Source organism: Chanos chanos, chromosome 4 (assembly GCF_902362185.1).
Source record: "Chanos chanos chromosome 4, fChaCha1.1, whole genome shotgun sequence".
In the NCBI taxonomy this organism is placed as follows: Eukaryota; Metazoa; Chordata; class Actinopteri; order Gonorynchiformes; family Chanidae; genus Chanos; species Chanos chanos.
In genome coordinates, this window is record NC_044498.1 from 32,537,241 (window position 1) to 32,564,626 (window position 27,386).

Here is a 27,386-nt window from a genome sequence, read left to right on the forward strand (position 1 = left end):
ACAAAACCAAAAATTAAAGCTCTCCTGTCAGGGAATAATACCTACACTTGTTAACCAGTTTCCTGGTGTTAGAGCTGAGGGATGGTTGGGTGTAAATATAGTTTTGTTCTTACAGGATTAAAGTGTTCAGGTGAAAGTGTGCAGTTATAGTGCATTCATCGCTCATACACATGTTAGTAACGATAGAAACATTCATAAAACATGTCTAATGTACAAAGGTGTGAAACCCTGTCAAAATTTACAACATTCGAAACCGGATTTAAAATGAAATTTTTCCGTTCCAACCAAAACCCCAAAATAAAACAAACAAGCAAACAAAAAACAATAACACCCCCCAAAAACAAAACTCCTTCAAGCATAAGAGGTTCTTGTCAGTACCCTTCATCTTGATGAGTGGGTGCACAAGTGTCTTGCACTGTCCAGATAGTCATTTGAAGAGTTTGTTCTAATACAAAAATATCTGCATGTTTCCTGAAATGTAATTCATTTATACAAAATTATGGCATTTATCTGGAATACTTTCTGCAAATATTGTTTTGGGATACCAACACAAACAATACAGAAATGCACAAAAGAAAACTACTGAATATGCAAATAGGCGAATATGAGGAGAAAAATGTGTTGTGTTAGTGTGTGTGTGTGTGTGTGTGTGTGTGTGTAATAGGACATGAAGATGTGAAGTGCATATGAAGGTGTGTCTTTTCAATGTTTTCTTAAGGCTTATGCAGCTAAATATATCATGGGCAATATTTAAGCTGACATGCAATTGCTTGCAATGAATGAAGAATGAATGTTACATCTGCTTGGAGTTCTTTAAGTTACTTTCATGTCTAAGATTTGCGTCAGTTTTTTTTCTCTTTCTCTCAGCATTTACTCTATTTTATAGCTCTGTGCATATTTCCTGACCACTTATACATTGGCACCAACTTACTTCAGTGGAAAGACAACACTTCCATCTGCACTGATCAGCAAAAAAACCAAACCAAAACAACAACAAAAAACATATAAAAACCTAACCCTTAAACCAACTTCAAATCAAAATAATTAAATTTAAAATAAAGTGCACTTTAATAAATAAGAATTCTTCAATATTACATAAATAAAAATATTAATGAATAACACATTAATAAAAGGATAATTTAGGCAATAAATAGATTAACACCAGGGAACTGAAATATGAATTGAAGTACACCTGTCGATGTAAAATAAACTTGATGAAATGTTATTCACTCATACATTCTGGACAAATACATTCTGGATTAAACTGAAAGACAGGAATGAATTGTTTTTAGTATCTAGTCCTTGGGCAAAATGTTTTACATTTGTTATAAATATTTCAAATGTTTGAAAACAAAATGTTTTGTTTATTTTGTTTTAGCTGAATATATTTAATCTTCCAATTTCAGTTGTGAGAAACTGAAACCTTTTTGAAAAGTAAAAACAAAAAAGTTGCTATTCTACTTTAAAACAGGTGAAACACATTTCAGAAGTTAGCATTCATTTACATAACTTGTCCCCACAGCAATACAGCAATAATTCCCAGCTGTTTTTAATTTTTTTTCACCTCTCAAATAAATAAAATAAATAAAATAAAATTTATGGCATGCAAGACATGAAGTACAGGCAAAAAAAAACTGACACACATGGTCCTGTAAGTGACATTGTGCTTAGGAAGCTGAGCATTGCAATGGTAGTAGGACGGCCATAAGCAGCTGGAATAGTGCACTTATAGAGGGCTTTTTACATGTGCAGCCAACAGAGAAGGCCTTTATGAAAGACAGCGTTTCTGACTGACCGCACACAGAGGTTGGGTAATGATATTTGTGCTTTTGGACAATAATAAATCTCCTAAACTTATTTACACAATGTACAATTCTGTCACCACACTTTGGTAGTTTATAGCGTGTGTGTGTGTGTGTGCACGCGAGTACCACACTCTGAGTTTTTAAAGTATGTCCACAGAGAATTCAAAGAATAATAAGAATCTTTTTAGAGTAACGAGATGGAAATCTCTGTCCTTAATGACAGTGCATGTTTTTAGCATTTACCACAGATGTCTGTGCTGCCTCAGTAGTTCCCGAATGTTTTGAATGTGGAGTCAAAGCTACTGGAGTTCTGCCACCACTGGTTAGCACCCCTGGCCCTGTGGTTCCCCTTTAGTTCTACTGGTCTGATCACAGTTCTCTGGGAACCAATCTCTGGGGCACTTTGACATTGTTTCATTGTGGGATGTAGATGTGTCTGCTGAATGACAGATGCTAAAGACGTGTGGAGGTTAATCTCTTCATGCCTCTTCTCTGGGCCAAAGATGAGGACAGAACAGGCTCCAGTTTTGGGGCTTGTGGTGAACGATTCAGAGCTGAGTATGTGGCTGCCATCGCCCCCTAAAGAATCAAAAGACAACATGTTATTCATTAAAGTTAGGATCTGACTTGTGAGAAGTGGAGCAAAATTCTGTTGTAAAGATACAGTGCTTTGATGATCACTGTAAACCTTTACAGTATATACCTGTGACCTGTGATATGTTTGTTGAATGTGACTGCATTACTGTGACATTTTAGCTATGTGTGGATGCTTAATCAGAATTTCTCACAAATCTTCCATCACATAAAGACCTTCTTATCTTATGCTACTCTCAACCAGGTTGTTGCTGTGTCATACAGATGTAATTTCAAAAGCTGACAGAAGGTGGCAATAGTGAGACACTGAGTTGACAAGAAAGAAATTAAAACCCAGCAGGCTGACAGATGATGGAGATAGCTGAGTGAATACATAGACATAATCCATCCAGTTTAAACCTGTCATTGTATACCTCTGTAACAAACACTTACCAGATATGTTGCAAACAGTATACTGACCGGATGGATGAACCTAACACCCACAGTGAAGAAAAAAGCATTACCTTGACCAGTTGCACATCCTGTCGGATGAGCTGACTCTGAGACAACTGCTCTCTGTTCACTATCCACGGATGCCTCAGGACCAGAGGGGCCGTCAGACGCTGGTGGGGGTCCACATGCAGCATTTTGGTCACAATGTCCTAGCAAAGATGGAGAGATTCAGATTTCTCCAATGCCGACTACACATGTTGTCCCAAATTGTATAAACAATGCTTATAATATAATAATTACTGTATTAATTACTGTATGGTCTGTAGGGTAATGTACAGCCTGATGACCACATCAGCCCAGATTTTGAGTGACCTGATCTGCTCTGAGATTAAATGGTTTTGGCTCTAATTTCCTTTCTGTCATATATCAGTCTTCTCTTTGCCTTTTGCATTTAGGCTTCAGGACGAACCGGGGACATTTTATGAACAGTAATAAATCCAGAATTACAGTAGGTGAGGTAAGAATATATGCACACACACACACACACACACACACACAAACACACACAATAGAGGCAGACCTTGGCAGCGTCGGACACAGTGTCCCAGTTGCCTCCTGACAATGCATATTTGCCACTACCAATGCGAGCCAGGATTTCCTCAGGGGTATCGTCAGGGCCGCTGGCAAAAGGAGTGAACCTGTGAAAACAGGGGAAGGACACAGGATGTCTATGACACATATGAAGGAGACAGTCTTCATGCTTTTGTAAAGAGATTCAAGTGAGGGATGAGCGTGAGTTTTTTGTTGCTGTTTTTTTTTTTTTTTGTTCGGGCAAATTTTCAAAACATTATTTTTAGCCGTTCTATGAACACCGCTTGAAAGACAGAGAGTTTTTTTAGGTGCCCCGATTAAAGAGAGCTTTAGAGTCCAATCTGCCATCGGGAACATTAAATTGAGTGTGCTCTTCGTGATAGGTTTGGAATTGAGTAGAGCATAACGTGTCTGGCTCAGCCTTGACCCAAGCTTTCTCCGTAATCCCCTCTCCCTTGATCTAGAAATTAGTCCTTTTATCAACAGTGTCTGGAGAGATAAAGCTTCTGATTTGTTATTTTACTTTTGTATTTCCAAAAGAGAGGTCACTGTGGGATTTTCATAAGAGTACAGATGTACAGAGTAGTCTGTCACTAAAGAAGGTTCTGTAAAGCTGGTTTCCAATCTGCATGTTTACAGACTCGTGCAAAAATGGTTGTAGCCTGTTTTTAGCGGTGATGACAATGTGATTAAAACAAATTTGCAAATCCGGCTCATCATAAACGAAACGTCAAGTCTGAGGTCTGGAAAGCTGGACACACCCTGCAAGCATGGTGTACAGTAAAATTCCCAAGCTCCAGATGTCACATGCTGCATCATATCCCTGCTTCTTCAGAACCTGGAGAAAAACAGAATAAAAGACAAAATAAAGTTTTAAAAGTCAAAGTAGAGGTTTTTTCACCCTGTTTTCAACTAGGGTTCCATAAATGTGAATAAAAATGAAAACAGATTGGAGTCAGAGCTTTGCAATACCTCTGGAGCCACAAAGTTTGCAGTGTAGCATGGCGTCATAAGAAGACCGTTTTCTGCTCGTAGCTGCTTAGCAAATCCGAAATCGCAAATCCGGATCGATTCTGGGTCTCCCGTTTCATCTACGTAGAGTATATTGCTGGGCTTCAAATCTCGATGGACAACCTTTGACAGAGAAACTGGTGACAGTTAGTAAATTAATGGTCCAGGTATATTTGTATATATTTGTACATATTTGATTCTGTTGCAAAGTGTCTCTGATAGAAAAGCCACTGTATGGTAGATGTCGAAACTCTTGTTACAGTGTCCCAAATATCATGTTTATAAGTAGACATGCAGTAGCTGATATGCACCTGTCAATTACAAATAAACTATAATATACAAGAGATTAAGGGAACAACCCCCATGCTGCATTAGCGGTGAAGTGATGACCATTATAACCACAAAATTACAGCAGTATCTAATCATCGGAGCACTTTCACCAAAACAGTTTAAAAAAAGGTTGAAAATGTTGAAAATGTTAAATATATGTGATCATTCCTGAGAACTGACCCCCTGGGAGTGCAGATACTCCACGGTTTTAGTGATGGTGCAAAGAACTGCAGAAGCCTCTCTCTCCGAAAAATATTTCTGATGCAGGATTCTGTCCAGCAGCTCCCCACCTCTCATCAGTTCCATTACCAGGTACACATACTTCCCATCATCATAGACCTTCAACTCACAGGACAGAAGATAATCACCCACTGGTAACACAATCAGCATAGCCACTACACTCACAGGATGCCTGACAAAGCTCTGGTAAAGCTTACACTCATAAGCTTATAATAAGTTAAGCCTGTGCTAGTTAGCTAATGGTAAACAGAAAAAAAAAACTTGTTGATTTATTGCTCATGCATATTAATTTTTTAACTGTAGTCATGCCAAAAATTATTTATACATGTGCTCTGCTGTATTTACAGTCTTGTGTATTTCTCATTCATCTGCTTTTGTCATCTGGTGTAACTCACATCTTTCAAAGTGATGATGTTTGGGTGCTGTCCGTATCGCAGCAGAATCTCTATTTCTTCAGATGGATCTTTCTTAGCTCTGTCAATGATCTGAAATAAACCCACCCAGTAACAGCTTTTATGACACCAGAACAACTGCTAGTCGTTTGTAGTCACACTGAATGACATTGCCCTTTCCATCTGCTAATCTGAAAATTATTAACATGCACTTAAGAGAGAAGGGTTTTCTTCTGTTATTTATCAATAAAATATTAAATAATCAGTCTTTGCCTGAGAAAAAAATGTCAGGCCTTTTTACTGTAAAATAAAACGATCCATTGAGCTCTTCAAAGCAAGCTGTGATTCATTTAGTTTAATAACATATTCCATGCACACCTTAAATTTATTTGCACAGACTTACTTTAACAGCATACTCCACACTTGTAATTCTGTGAACACAGCGCTTGCAGACTGAATATGCCCCGACACCAATGTCCTCCTTCAGCTCATAAACGTCCGTGAAATGAATATTGTTTCCATGAAGTTGCTGAGGTCAAACAAACAGAAAATCAGGCCTTTCCAAATGGTTCACATTAAATGTTGTTTTTTTTTTTTGCTTAAATGGAAGTACTGGTTATGTTCTTTTCTCTAACTCAAACTTCAATGCTCCTTTTAAAAAGAAAAGTTCCACAGCACCAAAGGATCTCTGTTGTTGTTACAAGTTTTCAGAAAGGACTTGTGAAAGTGACTTTTTTTGGCACAGTTCCTCAATTTGGAAATTTGTCAGTAAGATAAGTGTCTGTGACAATTGCCAATGGTGACACTTCTCTTATTGTGAATGTTTTGACTTGAACGTTTCTAAATTTACAAGTCCACTGCATAGTATCAGTAAACAGGGAGAGAACAGTACACAAATAAAAACAAAATCAAACCTCTGCGAAGAAAAGGTGCATGCATAAGCAAAAAGGAAATGTGAAAAACAACAGGTTGCGCAACTGTTACGGTGCCTATCAGATGACGCATTCCAATCAAATTCACATGAACCTCTAGACATGTATAGTTTTCTCATCCATGTTCATGAGAGAGAGAGAGAGAGAGAGAGAGAGAGAGAGAGAATGGTAATTGAGCATGCTCAGCACAATGGGGACTAAGAATAGAAAACTCTGGGTGTCACAACAGATCAAAATGTTCTTGGTAGCAGCTCTGCAGTGCTGCTGACATGTCAGTCATTCAGAGACCCATGTCTCCCAGATCAATACGCTTTGCTCCGGGCACAGCCCGCTCTGCACACACACTTCAGTGGCAGCGCTCACTCAGGTATGAACCATCTGGCAGAATCGGTTCAGCTTATGTAATACTCCGCCTGTCTTTCTTTTTTTTATTATTAATGCTGCGCTAAGCACATGTGAGCATTTAAATCGGCGAGCAAAAAGTCTTGTTGGCATTTAAAGACCAAGGTCAGCCGTAGAAATGAAATGATTTATCCTAGACTTTTCTGTTTCAGATTCAGTGTGTGCTATTTGTGACAAGCTTTGCTGTCCACACAATAAGGAGCATCAGGGTATGTGCACGGATGTCCAAGAAGTCAAAGTACAGTATAACTGAAAGCAGCTGGATTTACATTATGTTCTGTTCAGTTAAACCATATTAATAAGTGTTTATATTACCATATGTCAGATTTGAGAAGAGTGATGTCATTGCATTGTGAGCATGGGGTTGTCACCTGGACAATGGGGTTGATGGTACTTGGTCTGGTCTCAGATATAGGCTGCTCTTGGCCCAGGTTAGCAGCTACAAAACTGAATCCCCGGAAGAGCTGATGGGCGTTGGCACTGGGAGGAACACCAGGGGAATCTGAGGACGGAAAGACACACACGCACGCACACACACAAACACACACGCACACACACACACACACAGACCCTCTGTCAGAGCCAGCTAGGACACAGTCACTGTGGGGATGGAAAATAACTGCAGAATTGATCCAGTCTTAGCTTTTTGAGTTGACTTTCCTGAAGGTCAGGCCCATTACACAGCTCTGGCCCGTGTTTGGACAAACCGCATTACCAACTCTCTAGATTTAAATTCTCTGAATCCAGAGATGTAAATTATTTGCATAATATGATCTCTGACAAAAACTACTCAGTTACATCTCTATACTGTGTAAAAGACTACATTTCATGTTGCCACTTTACCTCAGAATAACTCAGACAACAGCAAGACAACAATTTTAAATTAGATTACATTTACAATAGCAAATTTGGTCCAACTTTTCATTTGAATCATCTCCATAAAATATGAGGATTGAGTTATTATCTTAAGAATAATCATGTTTACAAGAAAGAAAACGATGACAGTGTTTATGTGATGTACTTTATGAATAATGTGGGAGAATGAGCATAGTTTTGAATGAATCCCAGTGGCAATGCTTTCCAAACAATGATAATGGTTGCTATGATAAGTCTGTGTTTTCCAAAGAGAGAGAGAGTGAGACAAAGAGAGAGAGAAGGAGAGAGAGGGTGATGTTACAGTGGCAGAGAGAGATGTTACGTTTACAGAAAGAGAGAGCGATATTGCGTTGGCACAGAGAGAGAGAGAGAGAGAGATATTACGTTGGCGGAGGGAGAGAGAGAGAGAGAGAGAAATGGTACGTTGGCAGAAAGAGAAAGGGAGAGAAAGATGTTATGTTGGCACAAAGAGAGAGGGAGAGAGAGAGAGGGAGAGGGAGAGAGAGAGAGAGAGAGAGAGAGAGAGAGAGAGAGAGAGAGAAAGAGAGAGTTCTTTTGGCAGTGACAGGCACCTGTGGGTGTGCGAGAGGTGAACTCAGGATCAAAGTGAAAAGTGTCCTCTGGTCTGCCGACAGCTGGTTTAAATGGAGGCTTGATCTCCCGCCTATACAACTTCTGTAAAAGGAGAAACAGAAATTTGGAAAAAAAAAAAAGAAAAAAAACTATGAAAGATGTAAGGGAAATGTACGAGCAGTAATTGCTGTGTCACTACGTGCTACGCCACAGGCACAATCTATATTACAATTGTTATATATAAATTGGATTTATTTAAATTTATTGAATTTTGAAAATAGGTTTGTACTTTCAAGTAAATACAATTGTGAGGAAACAAAACTTTAGAAGAGGGAGGAGGATACAATACAATAGGACACAATAAAACCATTAAAAAAGTGTTGCTTTATGGTATTGAAACAAATAAACAAAAAAAAAACCCCTGCCCCTTCAAACGAGAAACATAACCTTCAGTTAAATCCAACCCCTTTTCAGAGTCAGGGCTATTTTGTAAGAGTTTTACATAATCTCTGAGTGTTACTGGAAACAAACTACAAATTGCCAGGTTTGGGATTAAGGTTAGGGTTAGGGTTAGAGTTAAGGTTGCCAGGTTTTAGATACATGTAGGTTTTGTATGATGTGATGAGCTCAGAATCCTTATAACTCACGTTCCAGTCGATTGTTGCAAAAAAGATATGCCTTTTGATCTCTTCCACTCCGTCAGGTCCAGCACCTTGGATACAGTCAAAAGACGAACGACAATCAACTTCCAGAAACACGTTCTCAATGTTTCTCTTACACAGAAAGCTAAAAACGCAACAACATTTTATTCTGATGTCATAAAAAGAATCTGTCAATTCTTATCTAAGTCGATTTGTCTTTGGTTTAACTGCTCAGCTTCTCGGTGACAAAGTGCAGTACTGCTCTATTGCCCAAACAGCAAATCATGCATAATGTAAGGTTCTCTCATACTCTCTTGAGGAATATACAAAAAAACCCCAGATGCCTAAAATATCTCTCAGGCCTAAGTGTGCAGGTAAGCTGAGAGACTGTCTGCTACAGGTCTAGGAAACATCTCTCTCTGTGCCTCGTGAATTATGCATAAAGGGATATTCATAAAGCTAAATTCAATCCCACCTTTGACAAACAGTCACTCTCTTCCCACCTAAAATGACAGCCTGGATGCTTGCCTGCACTTCTTACTCTATTTAATCTACTCATCTTAAATGAGGCCCATTTCTCTAACTTACTCTGAGAGTAATGATATAGTACTGGAGTGATCATTCGCTTGACAGAAAAGATTAAAAGTTTGACAGATTGATTATGTTCATCTAAACTATGCAATGATAAATAGCGCCTTCCTTTTTTCCTAAAATTTCTAATTGGTACTGCCAGTTAATTAGGTAATGAGGCAAGTTGATGGATGCTGAATGAGTGAAAAGCATGTTTTTTTGGCTGCATGCTGTACCTAATCTGTTGCCGGGGTTTCTTTTAAAGAGCGCACGTAAAAGACTTTGCACTTCTGGGCTTAAAAACTGTGGCATGCCAAGTTTGGCCCTGAAAAAGAAAAAAAGAGAAAATAAAAAGTCAGGAACGCTCCAGTCAAGGACTGTTTAGGGAAAAATGCATAATCATGTTATCTGTAAAGGAACTGCCAACCCCCAAAAAAACTTGGCTTAAAACTTTCGAACAAAGTCAAATCAAATTGTTTGAAACATACTACCAGAATTTCAGGCCTTACTTGAGAATGAGTGCCATTGTTTCCTTTCGATCTTTGCCTTGAAATGGCAGCGATCCTGTCAGCATTTCAAACTAGGAAGAGTCATAAAAATATCAAGTGTTAAAAAAACACTTCACTCTTTAAGCATAAGAGAAAGAAATATATCCGCCAACACCTAACAGTATAGGTTTATTGTGAACCTGTGTCCCCACGGTGTACAGTCTCTTATGTAATACATTATTGCCTCTGAGTGAACGCAGTCCCAGCACTGCTGTGGATATTTGGAAATATGCCAGTATTTTGTCAGATGAAGCTGCTGCTGCTGCACTTACACACACACACACACACACACACACACACACTTAATGTAGTTTTTTATGGGAGACCATGTACAGTGACATCATCGTCATATTATGTATTGATGACACGTGCGCATGTGCAAACCAACATGATTTTCAGAGGACATAACATGGTGCTGGTTCAATGTTTCAGGATTTCTTTCCTTGGCAAACATCTATACACCCTCTGTAGAATTCAGTCTATTGGAGTATGAAGTGTTGGATGAAGTGTCATTGTTGCTTGCCTATTCAAGGGGTCATCTTAATGTAATTTGTGTCTGGACAGCCGAGATGTGAATGGATCTTAGTGAAATGAGATTTCTCAACAGGCCTGACCTTGTTCAAAGATTAATATCATGAAGTCACACACTTCTGCAAACACTTTGGATGGGAAGTGTTTTCGGTTAGGAGACACCAGACTGCACACTGAACGACTTTGTTAGGTGCAGTAGCGTCATTGCTAGCAGCGGTTTTGAGAGAATGCAATCTATTATGTCCAAAGTGCCTTGAATTCTATGCATAAAGTTTGTGCATTCGAATGCAAATCAGGAGTTGTTTGTCATGATAGTGACACAGCAAAATAACATTAGAAAGGATAACAATAAAAGAATAGTAGTGATGATAATAAAGGAGTAGCGATAAGCAAGCATAATGGAAAAAGCTTATAAAAAACCTCAAACAAACAAACAAACAAACAAAGAGATTAAAGGAAGCCTCACTCAAAAATGAAATCTATATGTATAGCTCCATCAATACCAGGACTGATTTCATGGTCTATCAGCACGTTAATGAGCAAACACCGTCTATCAGCACATTAATGAGCAAACACCAGAAAACACGAAAGCCTGTGAGTTATGCACTCAAACAGAAATGATGAAAAACATCATTTCCACTTACCATTAAGACACCAAAGGACCACCAGTCTGCGCTCTGGGTGTGACCCCTCCTGTTCACCACCTCTGGGGCCATGTACTCTATAGTTCCACAGAAAGAGTACGCCCTTTTGTCGTGGTCTATGGCCTCTTTACTCAGGCCAAAATCTGAGGGAGGAGAATGTATACCATGGATACAAGGGGAAATTCCCTTCAAATACCATTGACGGTTCAGTTGTAGAAAAATGATCAGAATCAAATTAAACAAATGTAACTTTACATACCTGTAATCTTTATATGGCCCTCCTCATCCAGCAGAATACTGTTTAAGAAAAAAAAAAGAATTAAAAATCAGCACAAATTCCTCAGTATTCCTCCCTCATACCAAAACAGTCATTTTTCTCCTCGCAGCGGTTTTCTTTTCTTTCTTTCTTTTTTTTTTTTGTTTTGCAAACAAGACAACTTGACGTTTAATTTTGCATCTCCCCACCTTTCTCAGCAACAGCTCATATCTGTACACAAGGCAGCTGTCATAAATCAGCCTTTATCTATATTAATATACGGAGCACCATGGTCTCCTTTTGTGTCCTCCTGGTGTCCGTCATTAATCACCCACTCCATAGCTCAGAACAGCTTGTCCTTTAGAGATACACATAATCCACAGAGATCTGTAAAGGGCTCCATCACCACATGTTGACCCCCCCCCCCCCACCCCACCCATATAAGGGAAAATCAAACACACATGGAGCAGGGACAGGCTTTTCTCACACATGTATCGAGCGCTCCTTTATTATTCTCCCGGTATGGATCTCCCCTGAGGCTCACTCCTGTACACCTCTGTACGGCTAAAGTATCTCTATTCTTTTTTGGCCAAAACTGTGGAGCTCAGCTGAAACAGGAGCTCCCTGCAGACATGCAGGCTGTGTTTGAGTCCAGACCCATGCACACATTCGAGGGATGTTACATCACATTGTTCAGCCGGGTTTTCATTAAGGTAAAAATGTCTGACAGTCATTTGAAATCAAGCAGAAGGACAAACTAAGCCTCAGCTCTGACTGGGTGAAACTACATTCCCTGAGCTACTCTGTTCTCAATGTCAAGATGAACAGAGAGATGGATGAAGTCGATTCTGAGAAGACCTGCTCTGTCTCACACCTAAGAGCGTTTGGGGAAAATGAATAGGTCTGTTTCCACACTAAGAGCTTTGCAAAGTTTGTGTAGGATGTGAAGGTGGGTTTGTTTCTCACTCACTTTTCTGGTTTGAGGTCACGGTAGATGATCCCCAGGCTGTGAAGGTGATCTAAAGCTAAAGCCAGCTCAGCCAGGTAGAACTTCACATCTTCCTCAGTAAACATCACCTATTTATTCATGAGACACAGAGAAAACATAGCCTCGTGACCAATCTGAGATCAGATAATTAAACTATTTTAAAAGCGACCACTTATAAATTATGTTTAAAGTGACAATACAGGTTGAAATATTGTACTGTCACATAAAACACACACACAAACACAAAGCTGACGATTTGTGGATCATCGCAATGTGATTTATCTGATTTTCTGATTTTTCTGTATGAGCCATGGAACATTCTGCTCACAAACCATTCTTTGTTTACTATCACACAGCTAATTTCGTCTCCCAATGACGTTCACTAGAGCTGCGTATAGGGGGCACTGGGGATCATACTGAGGGAAATTGGATTGCACAGAAAGGAACAAGTCTGGGCCAGCATTGTAGCAGCTGCACTGACAGATGAATGAATGATTTTGAGCCGAAATGAATTCATGTCTTACTTATCAAGTATGCTTCTGCCCAGAGGATCCACATTATACGAAAAGAGCAAACCTCTCACTAAAACAGGCTTCAGCACCGTCATGTTCGCTCTGCTTTATTAAAAGGATTGAATGAATAGCTAATGACGGCAGTTCAAAGCAAAGCAGTCAGCCAAGGGTTTTAGAAAACCTCCACATGTTCAGTGTTCCCAAAATCTGGTGACAAAACCCATTTCACCTGAAGAAGTGACTTGAAGAACCAAGCGGTCACCAAACTGCGCTACTCTAAGTAAAAAAGTTAAAAAGCTTATATTCACCCACTGACTAAAGCTTTCTTAATATTATTTTTTCCAATTGTATATGGCAATATCAGTGATGTGCTATAAAAACCACATGGGTTCACAAGCAATTAATCAGTGGAAAAGACTGTGCAATCTGGCTGATGGTGAAATGCCGTTGGCGATGAAGTCCAGGCTGCTGGAGCGCGCTGGGGTAATTTAGCTGTGAAAATGAGCCACTGGCGTGATTCACATTAATCAATGTCTAGTGAAAAGCTCCGTTTGAAACGCATCTCCAGTGTTCGTAAACTGCATATCCGGAAAGCTGCTTGAGCCTCAGACTTGTCACTCTACACACTTAAGCTTCGCAAACAGAGAGGGAAAACCAGAGGCTTAGGAGGGACATAACACAGAAAGAAATGCAAAAAAGACTTAATGTACTGGCGTAATCAGTGCGTCATTTTTTGATCAGTTTGTGATTTCTGCATCGATTAGAGACATCTTGTTGATAGCCAATGATGTTTGAGTGCTTGATTACTTCTGCGTAGGTATTTAGGTCCTAAGTATGTTCCCTTATATCCCCCCCCAAAAAAAAAACCCCACTAAAAACACTCATAAACCATTTCCTTTTCATCGTATGCTTTTAACATTAATACTTTACAGACGAAAACATAAAGACATTCAATGGCTGTTTCTAAAATTTACACCAAGAGTGTTTTTAAAACCCACAATTTTTTTGCATATTACTGGGGGCCTAAAAAAGCACTCTTTGATTGTTGGATAAAAAAAACCCTTTCCAGAATGCATCCAAAAATATTTAAGTGCTCCACCATTTCACCACCAAGATTAGTTTCTCATCTTTACAATCTCCCTTGATTACTTCAAACAACTTGTAAAATATTCTGTCTTATCACCAAGGCAACAAGTTATTCTTGGGAGCTGAATCGGTGGCGGTGTACTTTATACAGATTAAAAAGCACTCAGGAGTGATTGTTAAGTAAGCGTTTAAACATGATCAGCAGTCATATATGGACCCATCTTCAGCAGTTCTCCATCACAAGAGTTGCTGGGCCCTAAACTTCATTATTCAAACAAAAACTGGCTGAACGTGGCTGAATAGGCCTTTGTTTTCATTTAGGAACATTCGTTTATGATTTATCAGGTGAGAAATGCTACCAGAGGTCAGTAGAGGGTATATAATAATGAGGTCATTTTTCTGGCCTTCACCTCACCACAGCAGAACAGCTCTGAGCTGTGATTACTTTGCATTCAAGAGCTTGTTAGCATTCAGCCTACACAGAGACTGCAAAACTGTGGTATAGAATAATAAACATAAAACACTGCACATTATTCTTTAAGAGTCTGGAAAAAAGCTCCTGATTCACTGCACTGTTAATATACAAAACGCTTTTCTGAAACATCTAAATCAAGTAGATTTTGAGTTACTCTTGTCAGTATGAAAGACTTAAAATGACCTATAAGAGTGTTAAAAATGTACGCATAATTTAGGAGCACGTTAATTGAATCTTGGAGACAGTAGAGATAAGTGATACAATCCAACAGTAATTGAGCTAATCAGAGGGTTATATTAGAGGAAATTACAGTCAGCAGTGGAGTACCAATTACACCACAGTGGTTGAATTCAACAAAAAAAACGAGCTGGCAGACATCCTTTTAATTACTGGACCATTTGTGCCAAAAGATGTCTCTATTAGAGTGCTATCACCCCATAAAACTCCACTCTTATCTTTTCATATGGAGTCTTAGTCATTACCAAATAGTCAAACACTCATTTACCGACTGTTTCATACCTTTTTACTATTGATAAACATAAGTGAAAGGGAAACTGGGCAGTAGCTGTGCCATAAAAGAGCCTTTGTGTGATGTTATAGTACAACAAGGCCACAGAAAGGATTTTTTTAAAAAAGGACATGTGACAGTGGGGCTAATATGGGAGCTTTAATTCGTCTTCAGGATTCATTTGGAGAGGGGCTGAGCTCTGTCTGAGCCAGTGATGAGATGAAATTGGTAAAACTGGAGTGTAATTTTAACACCTGCTTCTTCATGCTTTGATTGCAATCAAACAAAAATGTTCTGCTCAGCTTTTCAAAAAGCAAAAAAACACAAAGCAAAAAACAACCAACCAACAAACAAAACAACAACTCAAGGTTAATGGAGTGAATGAACCTATATTAAAAAACAAAAGTGACTAAAGGACTTGATGTATTTTGGTGGAAACACAGTGACCACTGACCTCTTTAGAGAGCCGGGTGAAGAGATCCCCTCCTCTGAGAAAGTCTAAGATCAAATAGAGTTTTCCCTCTGTCTGAAATGCTAGGGAAAACACATTAATGCTGTCACATAACAGAAACAGTTCCCGGTGAAATGTGAACAAAGAAAGAAAAAAACAAAAAAACTTGCTAAAACCTTATGAATCTTTACATATGAGCTTATAATAACTGGTTCTCAAACTCCCCAGAACCGACAGAGCATATCAAAGGCTTTAATAGGGTTATTTTCCAGGTGAAAATGAAGTGATCAATATGTAAATTGAAAAGGGCTGCAGTCATGCTGTATTCTGTGAGGTGTCATTTCTTCAGCAACCCTTATGAAAACACAACAGCTGTGGTGTGTGTGTATGTGTGTGTGTGTGTGTGTGTGCATTTACTTGTGTAATCAACAGGGCAAAAAAAAGTAGTGTGTGGGAAAATGTTTTTGTTTTACTGGAAGCATCAAGCTTTGGTCGAACATTGTATAACTAGTGAGATGCATTTAAAAAAACAAGACTTTCTGCTTTTTAAACAAGTGAAACGGTGAATATTTGGAGACTGTGTAATGACCACAGTTAAGAAATGTGTTCGAATCCCACTTTTTCAACAGAGCACCTAAAATATGTCTACAACAAAACCCACAGTAAACATTGATGGGTGGATGGGTGGAAGGTGAAGCCAACACACTCACCGTAGTGAAGTTTAACTATAAAAGGATGGTTCACTTCTGCCAGAATATCCCTCTCCATCTTTGATCGCACTCTGTCTCGTACTAAAAAACAAACAAACAATAAAACCCCACAGATTTACAAGCCTGTTGTTGATCTGAAGTGTTCTATTTCATAGTTGACAAACTGCAGAAATTTTTGTTGTGTTTTAAAACACAGTCACTTCTTTAGGAGGCACATGTCTCTGATAATTCTGCATTCATTTTTATTTATCATCCCATTGGGAATAAATCTTATCTACCACCAAAACTAAAACAAACAAACAAACAAACAAAAAACAAACGACAACGACAACGAAAACAAAACCAAAAAAAAAAAAAAGAAATATGGTTTGGCCTGAATATACAAACTAAGACCAGCATAGGCTGTGCATTAGCAGGAGATGCTTTCGCTCCCTTGTTCCTATGGCGTTGCTTATGTAACTGATGGAGCATTTTCCTTCTGCTGAGGTATGGCAGTTTTTTTTTTTTTTTTTATGATTCGCTCTGTCCTCCAAGGTACTGCAGACACAGGCAGAGTTATTTTTCACTCATGAGCAACATGAAGAAATAGCACAACTACAGTCTCTCAGAATGACTCCCATGTCAAAAAGACATCGGCAGGTGGTAACCATGGTTACTACAAACGTGTGAGTATTCTGGGCCCTGGAGGGGTAGCAAAGAATGCATGTGTAAAGTGAAGAGTTTGATTTGATGGACCTGTGTATGGCTCTTCCGTATGTATGTAAGTATGATGTCTTATGAAAGTCTTATGATTTTTTATGTATGATGTCATGACCCAATGAAGACATTTCTCAAAAAGCATTGAAGAATGCTCTTAAATAAAATGACTCTACTTTTAGTTCCTGTTCATCTCCTAGTTTGGAGTGTCTAATTATGCATTGTCTTGTAGGTCTCTGCTCTGAGTTCCAACATGTGTGACACAATCCACTGTATTTTCCTACACTACACCCTGAGAAGTATCTATCAGATGACGTAACGCACTTAGATGAGAGCACTGGTTGCTTAATTCTGCCCCAAATTCCACAGTTTTCCTCTCCTCTGATGACCACTGTACAGCAGTGAGAGAAAGAACGACTCCACCCTACACTTTCACCCAGTACAGCGTAAAGGGTATCACTCCCAGTGCTCCCACTGGCCAATTACACTCCCTTGGGCTCCTGGTCCATGCCGGCGAGTGTGGGACAGCTGGGACGGAGAATCCCAGATACGGGATATTGTGCAGGGATATAAGAGTGCGATTTAACCAGGTACATCACCCTCCAGCCCCAGGCTGAATAAGCCATCTGTGAGAAGACCATAAGCCTCCTTTGAAACCCTGAATTACTTACGGTCTTTGCTTTGAGTTCTCTGGCCTTTTTTTTTCCTAACTGACACACTGGAAAACAAAACCAAAAAAAAACCCCAACAAAAAGCGGTAGCGGTTGAAGATCAGCCTGATGAGTAACAGACACTTAGCTAAAGCACACATGGACCCGAGCATAACCTTTTCCACAGTGACTAATCTATGGTGATTCACACAGAAATTAACATTCAGTGGGAGAGCACTTCAGCTTCTTTACTAACTCACTGGAGAGAGAAGAACAGCAAAGGATCTGAAATCTGATTATGAAATGAGAGGCACAAATCCGGAATAAAGAAAAAAAATTCTAAACGAAACAACATAAAAACAAAACAGAATTATACCTTTCAGTGTTGCTTTTTTCAACACTTTCATAGCATAGAGTTGTCCTTTGTCAGAGCCTTTGATTTTCCTTACCAAGAATACCTGTAAAGGAAAAATTAAACATGAATATGAACAAGAGCTTCTAGTGATATTTTAATTTTATTTTTAGTGATACACTGTATTGTAATTCCATACAGCAACTACAGTGTGTGAAATGAGGAACGTATTTATGAAAACAAGACACATGTCCGGTCCATATCCAAAATATCACTCCACTGAATCAGAATTACTACTGTGAGTTACACTGGTTAAAATCTTGTTGTCTTTTGCTGACTGCAGAAATAGTGAACGCTGTGCCATACTTACACCACTGGCAGCTACAGTCCGGTTTTTATGGCTCATCCTATTTTTATTTATTTAGTTTTTCAAAGGCTTTCTGAGGACAGCTCATCAAAAAGAGTTTTCAAATCAACATTACCCATAAATCCCAAATCTGCTTTCCATTCCTACCACATGTTTCTTTGACAAGAATTACCTTGGACCATCTGAGTGCACTGACCTCAGGGCATCTCTGCACAGATCTCTACCTCACATGCAGGTAATGCGTATAGCCCTTGTGATGGTGCAGTGGGATAAAAACACTCACCTTCCCATAGGAACCTTGCCCTAAGACCTTGAGCAGCTCAAACTGGGATGGGTCGGCCTTCTCGAAGCCTTCTTTTACGTGATGGCTGATGTCAATTTCTTTAAGTATGTTCTCATCCTGCAGATACAACAGGATGGAACGGTTAAATAATGCATAGTCACAGGTTATGAGGAAATAAAGGTGTCCTTCTGCACTAAAGAAAATCAATGATCTGTAACACACACATTTATATGTCATACATGTATGTATGATATATGTATGTATGTGTGATTCATATATATAATCTATGAATCTGTCACACACACACACACATACACACACACATATATATAAATGTAAAACATAAAGGACAAATAAATGCAATAAATTCAAAAAGCACATTTAAGAGTGTAAGAGTACTCTACTAGTGCCATATTGAGACATTTCTTTCAGCAGCAGAGGCATAATGTAAGTGGGTCCTGTGGCTGTGTGTGTGCGTGTGAGTGAGTGAGTGACTATGCAGCTCAGTGCTGTTAATTCTGTGGGGCTATCTGTCAGACTGTTACACAGGGAAGGTGTGGCGTGTCCCTCACGGCCCTGCCGTCTGTCTGGTGGACACACTGTGCAGAGTAAAACATGTGGCCCTGCTGCTGACCACCGTGGACTGACGCATACTCTACCAAGCTGACACAGCTGGAATCCCTCTTAAACCGGCTTATCTCGCTCGCCGCCGCTCAATAAATAAATAAAGAAACGCACAACTGCATTACATAACTGTGAGCGTCCAGTGTGCTATTTTTTAATGAAGTGATGAGAAAGCATATTCGACACGGCACACTGCTTAAGTAATGAAGCTTGCTTAGTGGCTCAGTCTAAGTTTCCTTGCAGTTTTTTTTAATCGCTTCTTGTCTGTATGCTGCATTCAAGGGAGAAAAACAGGCGAATACAGATTTAACACGCTACTGGTCCAGTTCTGGTACTGAATGAGTGTATTTGTGACAGATCTTTCTGTAAACTTCAAATCAGGAGTAATTTGGACAACCAAGAACAATGGGAATTTTCCGTATAAAATTTAGAATCAACATTCAATGTATACAAAAGGATGTGGAGGATCTACTGTGAACACAACGATCGTGTACATCTTTTCTGTACACTATTTCATCTCTGACACTTTCCTTCAACAAGCACTATCATCACATCTCACTCTCTCTCTCTCTCTCTCTCTCTCTCTCTCCCCCACTTCTGGATTTCAAAGATATCTGAAGCACTAAGGTATTGAATTATTCACATCGAAATATCAAACTGTTTGTCCCCTGTCAGCAGAACATAACACTGTTTTCGTGTCACCCGTATTCACTTCAGAGACTGCAGTGTGTTATATTAATAATTTCTGTTGACATTTTAGAGTACCTTAAAAAGATTCTTTCCCACATCCTGAAGCACTCTGGTAAATTAAATTCATTTTAGAAAATTTGAAATGAGCCAAATATCATTCTTAGAGCCATACTTCAGGGAAATGCTTCAAATTCATTAAGGAAAATACCCTGATGCTACACTGTCTCTCAAAGGTTAATGTGCTTGCCAGTTTGGTGTCCTCCTCTCTGATTAATTTTTCAATTATTTTTTGCAAAAAATAAATGTCCAAGGCACAAATCTGTGGTCTAGAAATCACTGATTTCAATTCATTAATCATTCTACACTGGCATAGCATCACTATCACTGATATTCTAAAACAACAGTTATTTATGAATGTAGGCATCACTATAACTGCTATCCTAAAATAAAACAGTTATTTATGAATGCAGGCTGAGGGAGCGGACACCTAAATGTCTTTCATATTCAGTTCTAAGTGGATTTTAGCATTTAATGAAATAATACAAATTACCTAAATCCTTCTCCAGCTACTGCCTGTTGTGTTTGTGGCTGCCTGTGGTGGAACAGACGGCTGTGCTGCAAAGTGTGTGTGTGTGTGTGTGTGGTGGGAAATATTGAGACCAAGGTTGTGTAACCTAAAGCATAGCCAGCTGTTACTCTAGCTCTGTGAGCAGGTCACACTCACTTGCATGAGAAAAAAAAATTAAAAACTCACAGACATTTGCACACAGTATAATTAGCAAACAAAACATTACTTCTCCATTTCTTGCCAATCAAATAATCCTCTGTGCATTCCCACAACATAAAAAGCCTTTGGACAAACAGCTGGGTCAGCCCCACTGACAAACTGCTTCAGCATTCAAAGGCCAGTAAGATGCTTTTTCCTTTTCAAGGTGATTTTGAACTGTAAAAGTCCTCTGTCAATAATTTAAGACATATAAGTTTCTCTATCAGCCTGGAATTTTTATCAGCACTGGCAACAATTTTGAGAAGAGCATCAAAATGGAAAAACTCCATCGTTTTAAAATGATATAAGACAGTACTCCTGTATTGATAACACACGGCCATACCTCAGGCTCACATGCAGGGTGGAGAGAGATTTTCATTTCATTTATCCCTGTAAATCGGACACGTGGCGACCTAGTCACATATTACATAAGGGGATAGAGATATTATCATGTTAAACGTACTAGAATGACTTTGCTTTAGTAATTGCTTTTGATCAGCAATCACTTGTGATTAACTGCAAATGGTGACAGGTTTCATCCTGTTGAGCTAACATAAATAACATACACAAGAGTTTTCAGTGTAGGACCAAACAAAAACAAAAACACACAAGATGAGTTTAACCACTATGGAACCTTGAGGTTACAACAGGTCAGTAAAAACTTTTCAGACAAAAGACTTAGTGTCTTTGTGTATGTATTTCTGAGCTGGACTGAACAGTTAGGAAAATGTCTCTAATTCCTACTTTAGAGAGTATTAAAGAGAAATATTGGATGTTTTCACAAGGTGCCTTTTAAACAGGTAAACATTTCTAAAGAAAAACAACAAAAAACCCCCAACTAATATTCAATCACATAAACTTGGGTAGCAATTATGTCTGTCCTCACTTTTGATTTGTCCCATGCCAGTAGGCCTGCATATTAGATCACAGTCGTGGGTGTTGTTACCAGTTCTAGGTCAACAGCTGTTTGCGATGGAAAGTACGACGATCTAAATTAACCTCTGGATTTAGAAGAAAATCATCTGTGAGATCATCAGATGAACAAACTGTAACTCAGGAAATTGAGAGGTCAGTCATACATCTGTACTCATAAACACTGACCTAGGCATCGAATCATTCCCCTGTTAAAATAGGACAAAGAAACATGATCTGTGCTGGCCTTATCAGCATAGTCCAAAGAGAATCACTCCTTGTGGTTCCATTTGGAAATTGGATCGCTGGAAGCTTTTGATCCAAACCTTTTTTTTGGATTTAAACAAAGTGAAACAGACATAGGAGAACCAATCTTCCTGAAGATTTTTTTAAATGCAGTTTAATGCCTGTTTTCTCCTGCACTAATTTACTTCACTTCCGTCATCAATTTCATCTTCAAAAAAGTGCATTAACTTTGTAAACGGGCACCCAAGTGCGTACATGTTAAAATGAATTTCCCCCAAGACTTTACTCTCTGAGATTGAAATTACTGACATTTAAAACTTATGAGTTCAATAATTACAGCAAAGTAAATTAGTTTCTCTCTCTCCTCGTCTGGTCAAGGTCAGGCTGAGTTTAATATGCGAGCGTTCTGTGAGCTAAAACTTAAAAATGAATTACTATGTGACCTTCTTTATCTCAGAGACTTTAACAAAGACCTCCATGGTTCAGTCTCAGCAGAGGTCTGTTTAATTACAGCTGTGAACACAGTCAAAAAAAAAAGAAAAGCAAAGAAACCCTATGATGTAAACACATGTAAACTGTAGTGTTCTAACGCTGTAGGCATATTACACTCAAATGTGACATATCTTTTTATTTTGGTATTTTGTCAGAACTTTATGCAAAGCAGCTGTCAGCAGGATTGCTGCAGCAATCTCTGTGGAGATTTGGAACCCGACTTGCACTGGACACGAGACCCTTATCGCTTTCTCCCTGTCTCAGAAATAAGCAGTGAGGGACAAGCTTTCAAACTATAAAGGCTCTTTGTGAAAACACTGCATGGAGAATACAATGCATGCGCTATAGGAACTGTAATATTTCGCTCAGTATTTACACTCCAGAGAGATCTTTACTAAACGGTAAACATGATGAAATGCATATTTATGACTTATTTAAGCATATGAATGAGTTAATTAATTATGCACTCGTGATACATGTGGATTTCTCAAGACATCTGCAGTTAGGCATCACACTGTGGGATGGGATGAACAGAATGGCAGACTGACATATGGTATGGACCTGGATACATCACCAAGACAAATCGAATGAATCTAAATAGGTCACATCAAAACACTGTAAAATTATGAATGACAAAGTTGTTATAATACACACACACACACACCCACACGCATACATACACAGACACAGACAAACACACACACACACAAAACACATATACACACCCACACAGATTTTTAAAAATGTATAACTATCCACCAGTAGGCCTCATCTTTGTTTCTATTTATTTACATCTCAGATTTCGGGCATGACAAGCCAGAACTTCATCTGACCAGTTGGCTTTTATGCTGCTTTAGGCTTCTAACCTATGCTATTTGGTCCTGCCCTTATGAGCAAATTAAGGTCATGTGGTAGTTACCTCTGCATATCAATATCTCTCAATTAATGCAGCTTAACAGTGCTCAGAAACATGCTGTTTATGTCCTAAACAACTAAATAAACACACACACACACACACACACACACAAATACACACAGACAGTACCTCAGGAGCAAAGCTATAGATTTCACTATAAATTTCCTGTGTCTGTATGTTAAACTAGCACTGTACCTCTTCATCAAAATAACTAAACCAATTCAGTTTGCTCAAGAGAAAGGCTCATCCAGATCAAACTAATAATGAATAGCTGGTATTCAGTTTTCAGTTTTCAAAAGTTCCTGCATTTTTAATGCAGGCCCATACTGCAAATCTGTCTGCGTAAAGTTAATTTTCAGAGTGTTTATACAGTCCATACGCGACTGCACTGAGTATAAAGCAACACTCACCAGGGTAAATACTACTATGAAAGAAAAGAGTGCCATCTCACAAGCTGTTCTAACATTATTCCATGTTAATGGATGTGATCCTGAAATTAAATTTACTGTCTCAGATTTTCTAAACTATTCAGTAATTTATGACTATTACTACAGAAATGATTGCACTATGGAGACAGATAAAAACAGCATTGGTTGAAATATTTTGTGGTGGAAAGCTTGTCAAATGGAAAGATGGACAGATTTATAATTACAGTTCTTTATTCCTCTACCTTGTCTACACGAGACAAGGTCCACGGTTTTAGGAGGCCTGGTGTCTTGACAGGAATATCAAATTGTCCAAAACGGTCTAACGTAGAGTAACAGTTAGAAGTTTTTAAGGAGTTCTAAGGCAGTTACATTTACTGACTTCATTTCTATCACTAACGTTATAGTGTCACTAACATAAAAGTAGTAAAAGATTATAAATTAGGCAATACGGATTTTACGCATTGAGCAGTGGCCCAAAGGTGAGGCATGCCTGGGGCGACTGCCTGCTCACACGAACATTTCCTAAGAGTCAATCGGGATGGGCTTAAGTGTGGCGGCATTCTGAGAAATCAACCGGGGACTGACAAGGCAGAAACAGTCCATCGCTCTGGGACCCGCTGCCTTTAGAAGAGTGCACAACTTTTAACAGTATTAGACAGGTATGTCAAATGCTATCATCTGAGCGTGGGGACAGCTCAGTGCTCAGCAAGAAGACAATAAAGCTGAATGTCAAAGTGTCCACTGCAGATTAAAAAAAACGACTGAGGTTCAGCAGTTGAGCAGCAATAAAACTGAAATTTATGAGACGTTTGATTTGAAGGCAGAGATTGTGATATTTTCATTGAGTAGCCTATATATTGTGTGATTGTCTTATGCAACAAGCAAATCCATGTACTGTTTGATTTGTAATAAAAAATCTCATAATTACAGACTCCTGAAATGTCCAACCACAGCCAAAGGCATATTTTCAATACATCAGCGTCTCAAGGTATCCATTGTTTTTTCATGATCTATGGTCAAACTGACGAAACAAAGTGCAAATCATGCTAATATCCGAAAGGGGCACGAAAGGGTTAATTCGAGATCAGTCCGTTTTCAGCCCCGTGCTTAAAATTCAACATCCGATATCAATTGAAATCTCCTTATAAACGCGCTAGTTTCCACTACATCAAAATATGCTCGTTTAGTTACACCAAGATCACGAGACTTTTAAGTTTAATTGCTATTTTAAATAGAGCTGTCTGAGCACTTTGCCCCATTGGTCATTCACCATTCGCGGAGATAGCACTTCGGCACTTCATTGGACCGCAGAAAATTCCATGACATACCCCGCAAACACCTGCACTATGCTGTAGCAACAGGGGGAAGCATGGTGAGATTGTGGAAGCGTCTGATACCTCTCATCATAGATAGCCTACTTGAATAGATCGCAGAGAGCTGAGAAAAGAAAGCAAAGAGGGTAAAATGATACATACCTCTAATTTGCATAAACTCGAGCTTTTAGAGCGCGACTTCTTGCGAAGGTACACAGAAAACCATCTTCTAACTGTAAATTTCCGCATGTTCGTATCCATCTTCCTCAGTTTCTCTCAGCTACCCTGTAACAATTTTTGTCAGTCCTGTGCTTAAATCCAGAACAGCACACAACAAAAGGGATTTGCAGTTGCTTCTCAGCCAGACTTCACTAATCCATAATACTGAATTATGAGACGGATAAAGAACTACGCGATAAACCATTCAGCTTTGTTATAATGTCGTCTCCGGAACCTGTCCTGGACAATAGTCCGCAAGTCCAGCTCAGGTGGAACTATGCCATTGCAGGATGACAGGCGCTGTTTACAACACCCACCTCTCTTAGGGTCATGCCGTGGAATCAGTGCTATTCGTTCTGTAATGTGAGCGGCTCAGCTCCCTCCCAAATGTTCGAGCTGCTCAAACACCCAATCACACCGAGCCGATAACACCCATAGGGTTTGTCCGATGATGGCTGACGAATGAACGTCGATACCTCCGCTAACGTAGCGCAGAGGACGAAACAAGATGTGCGGCTTACGGGCTGTCCTCAGCAGTGGTTGCGGAGAACACATTGAAAGCCAGTCGTACAAGAGTCCGGACACAAAATCATTAGTAAAACAACGTACGTTTGAAGAAAAACGCACGAAACCATGTCAGAGCCGGTTATCAACAGTAATCGTTTTTACTTCAAGTGAGTTCCTCAGTCTTGCTAATCATGATCATTATTATGTAAGAAGTTGGTTAAACCATGAGAAGTGTGGCTATCGCAGCATCATGATAAGGCATTGATCATGCTCTGTCCGTGTACATAAGACAAAAGCAAAAAGTATCTACAGAAAAATATAGTAACATCATGAAAAAAAAATACGCGTTACACTGCAGCAATGTGTGCATTTCAAGGACGTTCAAAGAGGCTTAAAATAACCTTACTTGATGGCCTAAAGTAATGTATTTATTGGACCATATGTATTGATTCATATCAAAGAGGGAAATCAATTTGACAGGGACCATACTGTCAACCACTGCACTCATGTCGTTTCCATTTCATGAGAGCTTATTCTCTCACTGCCTCACCGGATCACAGACTTGTTATTGTTCTAAAAGCTGATTAGAATTGTAAATGATTGTCTGTGATAGTGTTATTAAGATCATACGCTGAGAGTTGTTTTTTTTTTTAAGTAAGTTTAGCGCGAGTACACGGGAGGTAAAAAAAAAAAAAAAGTTAAGGAGATTCCACCGGTTCATTTAAAAGGGTATCATTAAGACTCTCCAATGGTTTTACCCATCTTGTCTCTCTTGGGGTTTGAGGTTTGGCACTAGAACAGAGTTGTGCTGGATGATAATGTAAATGATGGCCATTATTTAGTAGGAGGTGTTTTTTTTGTTTTTTGTTTTTTGCAGTTCAGTTCTATAATAACTTAATTTGTGAAAATCAAAGGTGTATTTCTTTTTTAATTTTTTGAAAGGAGAATTTTTTTGTGGGGATTAAATACCTGAGACAGCTATGCATGTATTATTCCAGTCTATTATTAGAAATAGATGACCTGATCTCGCCTGCTGATCTCTTCGCTGATCCCCAGGCTAAAGGGGGACACCAGCAGTCTCTGAGTGGTATTATACATGCCAACCTGCTGCAACATTCTTCACTGTAAGGAATCCATTTAGTCTTGCTTGATTAATGCTTTTGTGAAAAAGAGGGCAGTATTCAGTCACTAATCAGTATCAACAGCAAAAAACACAAAACAAAACAAAACAAAACAAAAACAAACACTTGGTGATCATGAAAAAATCTGGGAGAAGACAGTTAAAGGAAATGAACTGACATGCAGAATCATTGCTGTAATTAACTGCGTGCTGTAACTGAATGTAGAGCAACTTGTAGCACACTGCAAAGGCACAACAGTGTGATGGATGATGCAAAATCGTTGACTGAATCATCAGGTTCAGAGACCACTATGTCTCCAAGAGGTCATGGTGTGTTAAGCCTCACACCTGACACAAACAGGGGTCCTCAGACTTGTCTCCCAAAGGAGACGTGTCACTGCCTTCTGTAAAATTCTAATACCCACAAAGCTGATCACTCAAGAATTGTGGTATGACATATTAAAGGAAAGATTAGGGCTTCTAGAAGAGGCCCAGGTGATCTTTTCTCAGATGGTCTTACACCGTAGAGTGGCAGTGATACTGGTCATGATGAGTGTAAAGCTATTTTACAAGTGTTTATGGATTACCATCACAGAGCATTTTAAAATATGTATGGTTTTCTTATATACTGCTCAGCGCATGCAACAGCCCAGCCTATCTTTCAATCTATTTTAATTGTGAAATTTATTTTGCAATTAGAAAAAAAT

The 27,386-nt window shown here is 39.0% G+C and overlaps 1 protein-coding gene across 2 annotated transcripts; it reads right to left on the bottom strand.

Moving 5' to 3' along the window:
- Positions 1-2,258: 2,258 nt before the first annotated feature.
- rps6ka2 (ribosomal protein S6 kinase, polypeptide 2) lies at positions 2,259-25,094 on the bottom strand. 2 transcript variants are annotated; one of them, XM_030770834.1, is made up of 21 exons: positions 24,996-25,094; positions 18,447-18,563; positions 17,821-17,902; positions 16,099-16,179; positions 15,392-15,471; positions 12,339-12,445; positions 11,372-11,409; positions 11,113-11,255; positions 9,899-9,969; positions 9,626-9,714; positions 8,826-8,890; positions 8,178-8,280; positions 7,101-7,231; positions 5,799-5,924; positions 5,399-5,488; positions 4,944-5,102; positions 4,395-4,556; positions 4,184-4,260; positions 3,412-3,529; positions 2,903-3,040; positions 2,259-2,384 (listed from the first exon to the last, which is right to left on the bottom strand). In XM_030770834.1, exons 1-21 carry the CDS (start codon positions 25,092-25,094, stop codon positions 2,259-2,261), a joined length of 2,202 nt encoding a protein of 733 aa, XP_030626694.1. The 2 variants fall into 2 exon arrangements, with proteins under 2 accessions (XP_030626694.1, XP_030626695.1); XM_030770835.1 differs by lacking the exons at positions 5,399-5,488; positions 18,447-18,563; positions 24,996-25,094 and having other exon boundaries at positions 17,821-17,866.
- Positions 25,095-27,386: the final 2,292 nt, after the last annotated feature.

Coding starts and splice junctions, on each gene's coding strand:
- rps6ka2 (XM_030770834.1), bottom strand. CDS start 25,094: ATGGATACGAACATGCGGAAATTTACAGTTAGAAGATGGTTTTCTGTG. Junction 17,903..18,446: donor GGCAAGGTTCCTATGGGAAG/GTGAGTGTTTTT, acceptor TTTCCTTTACAG/GTATTCTTGGTAAGGAAAAT. Junction 9,970..11,112: donor GGTCCTTTGGTGTCTTAATG/GTAAGTGGAAAT, acceptor GACTCTTCCTAG/TTTGAAATGCTGACAGGATC.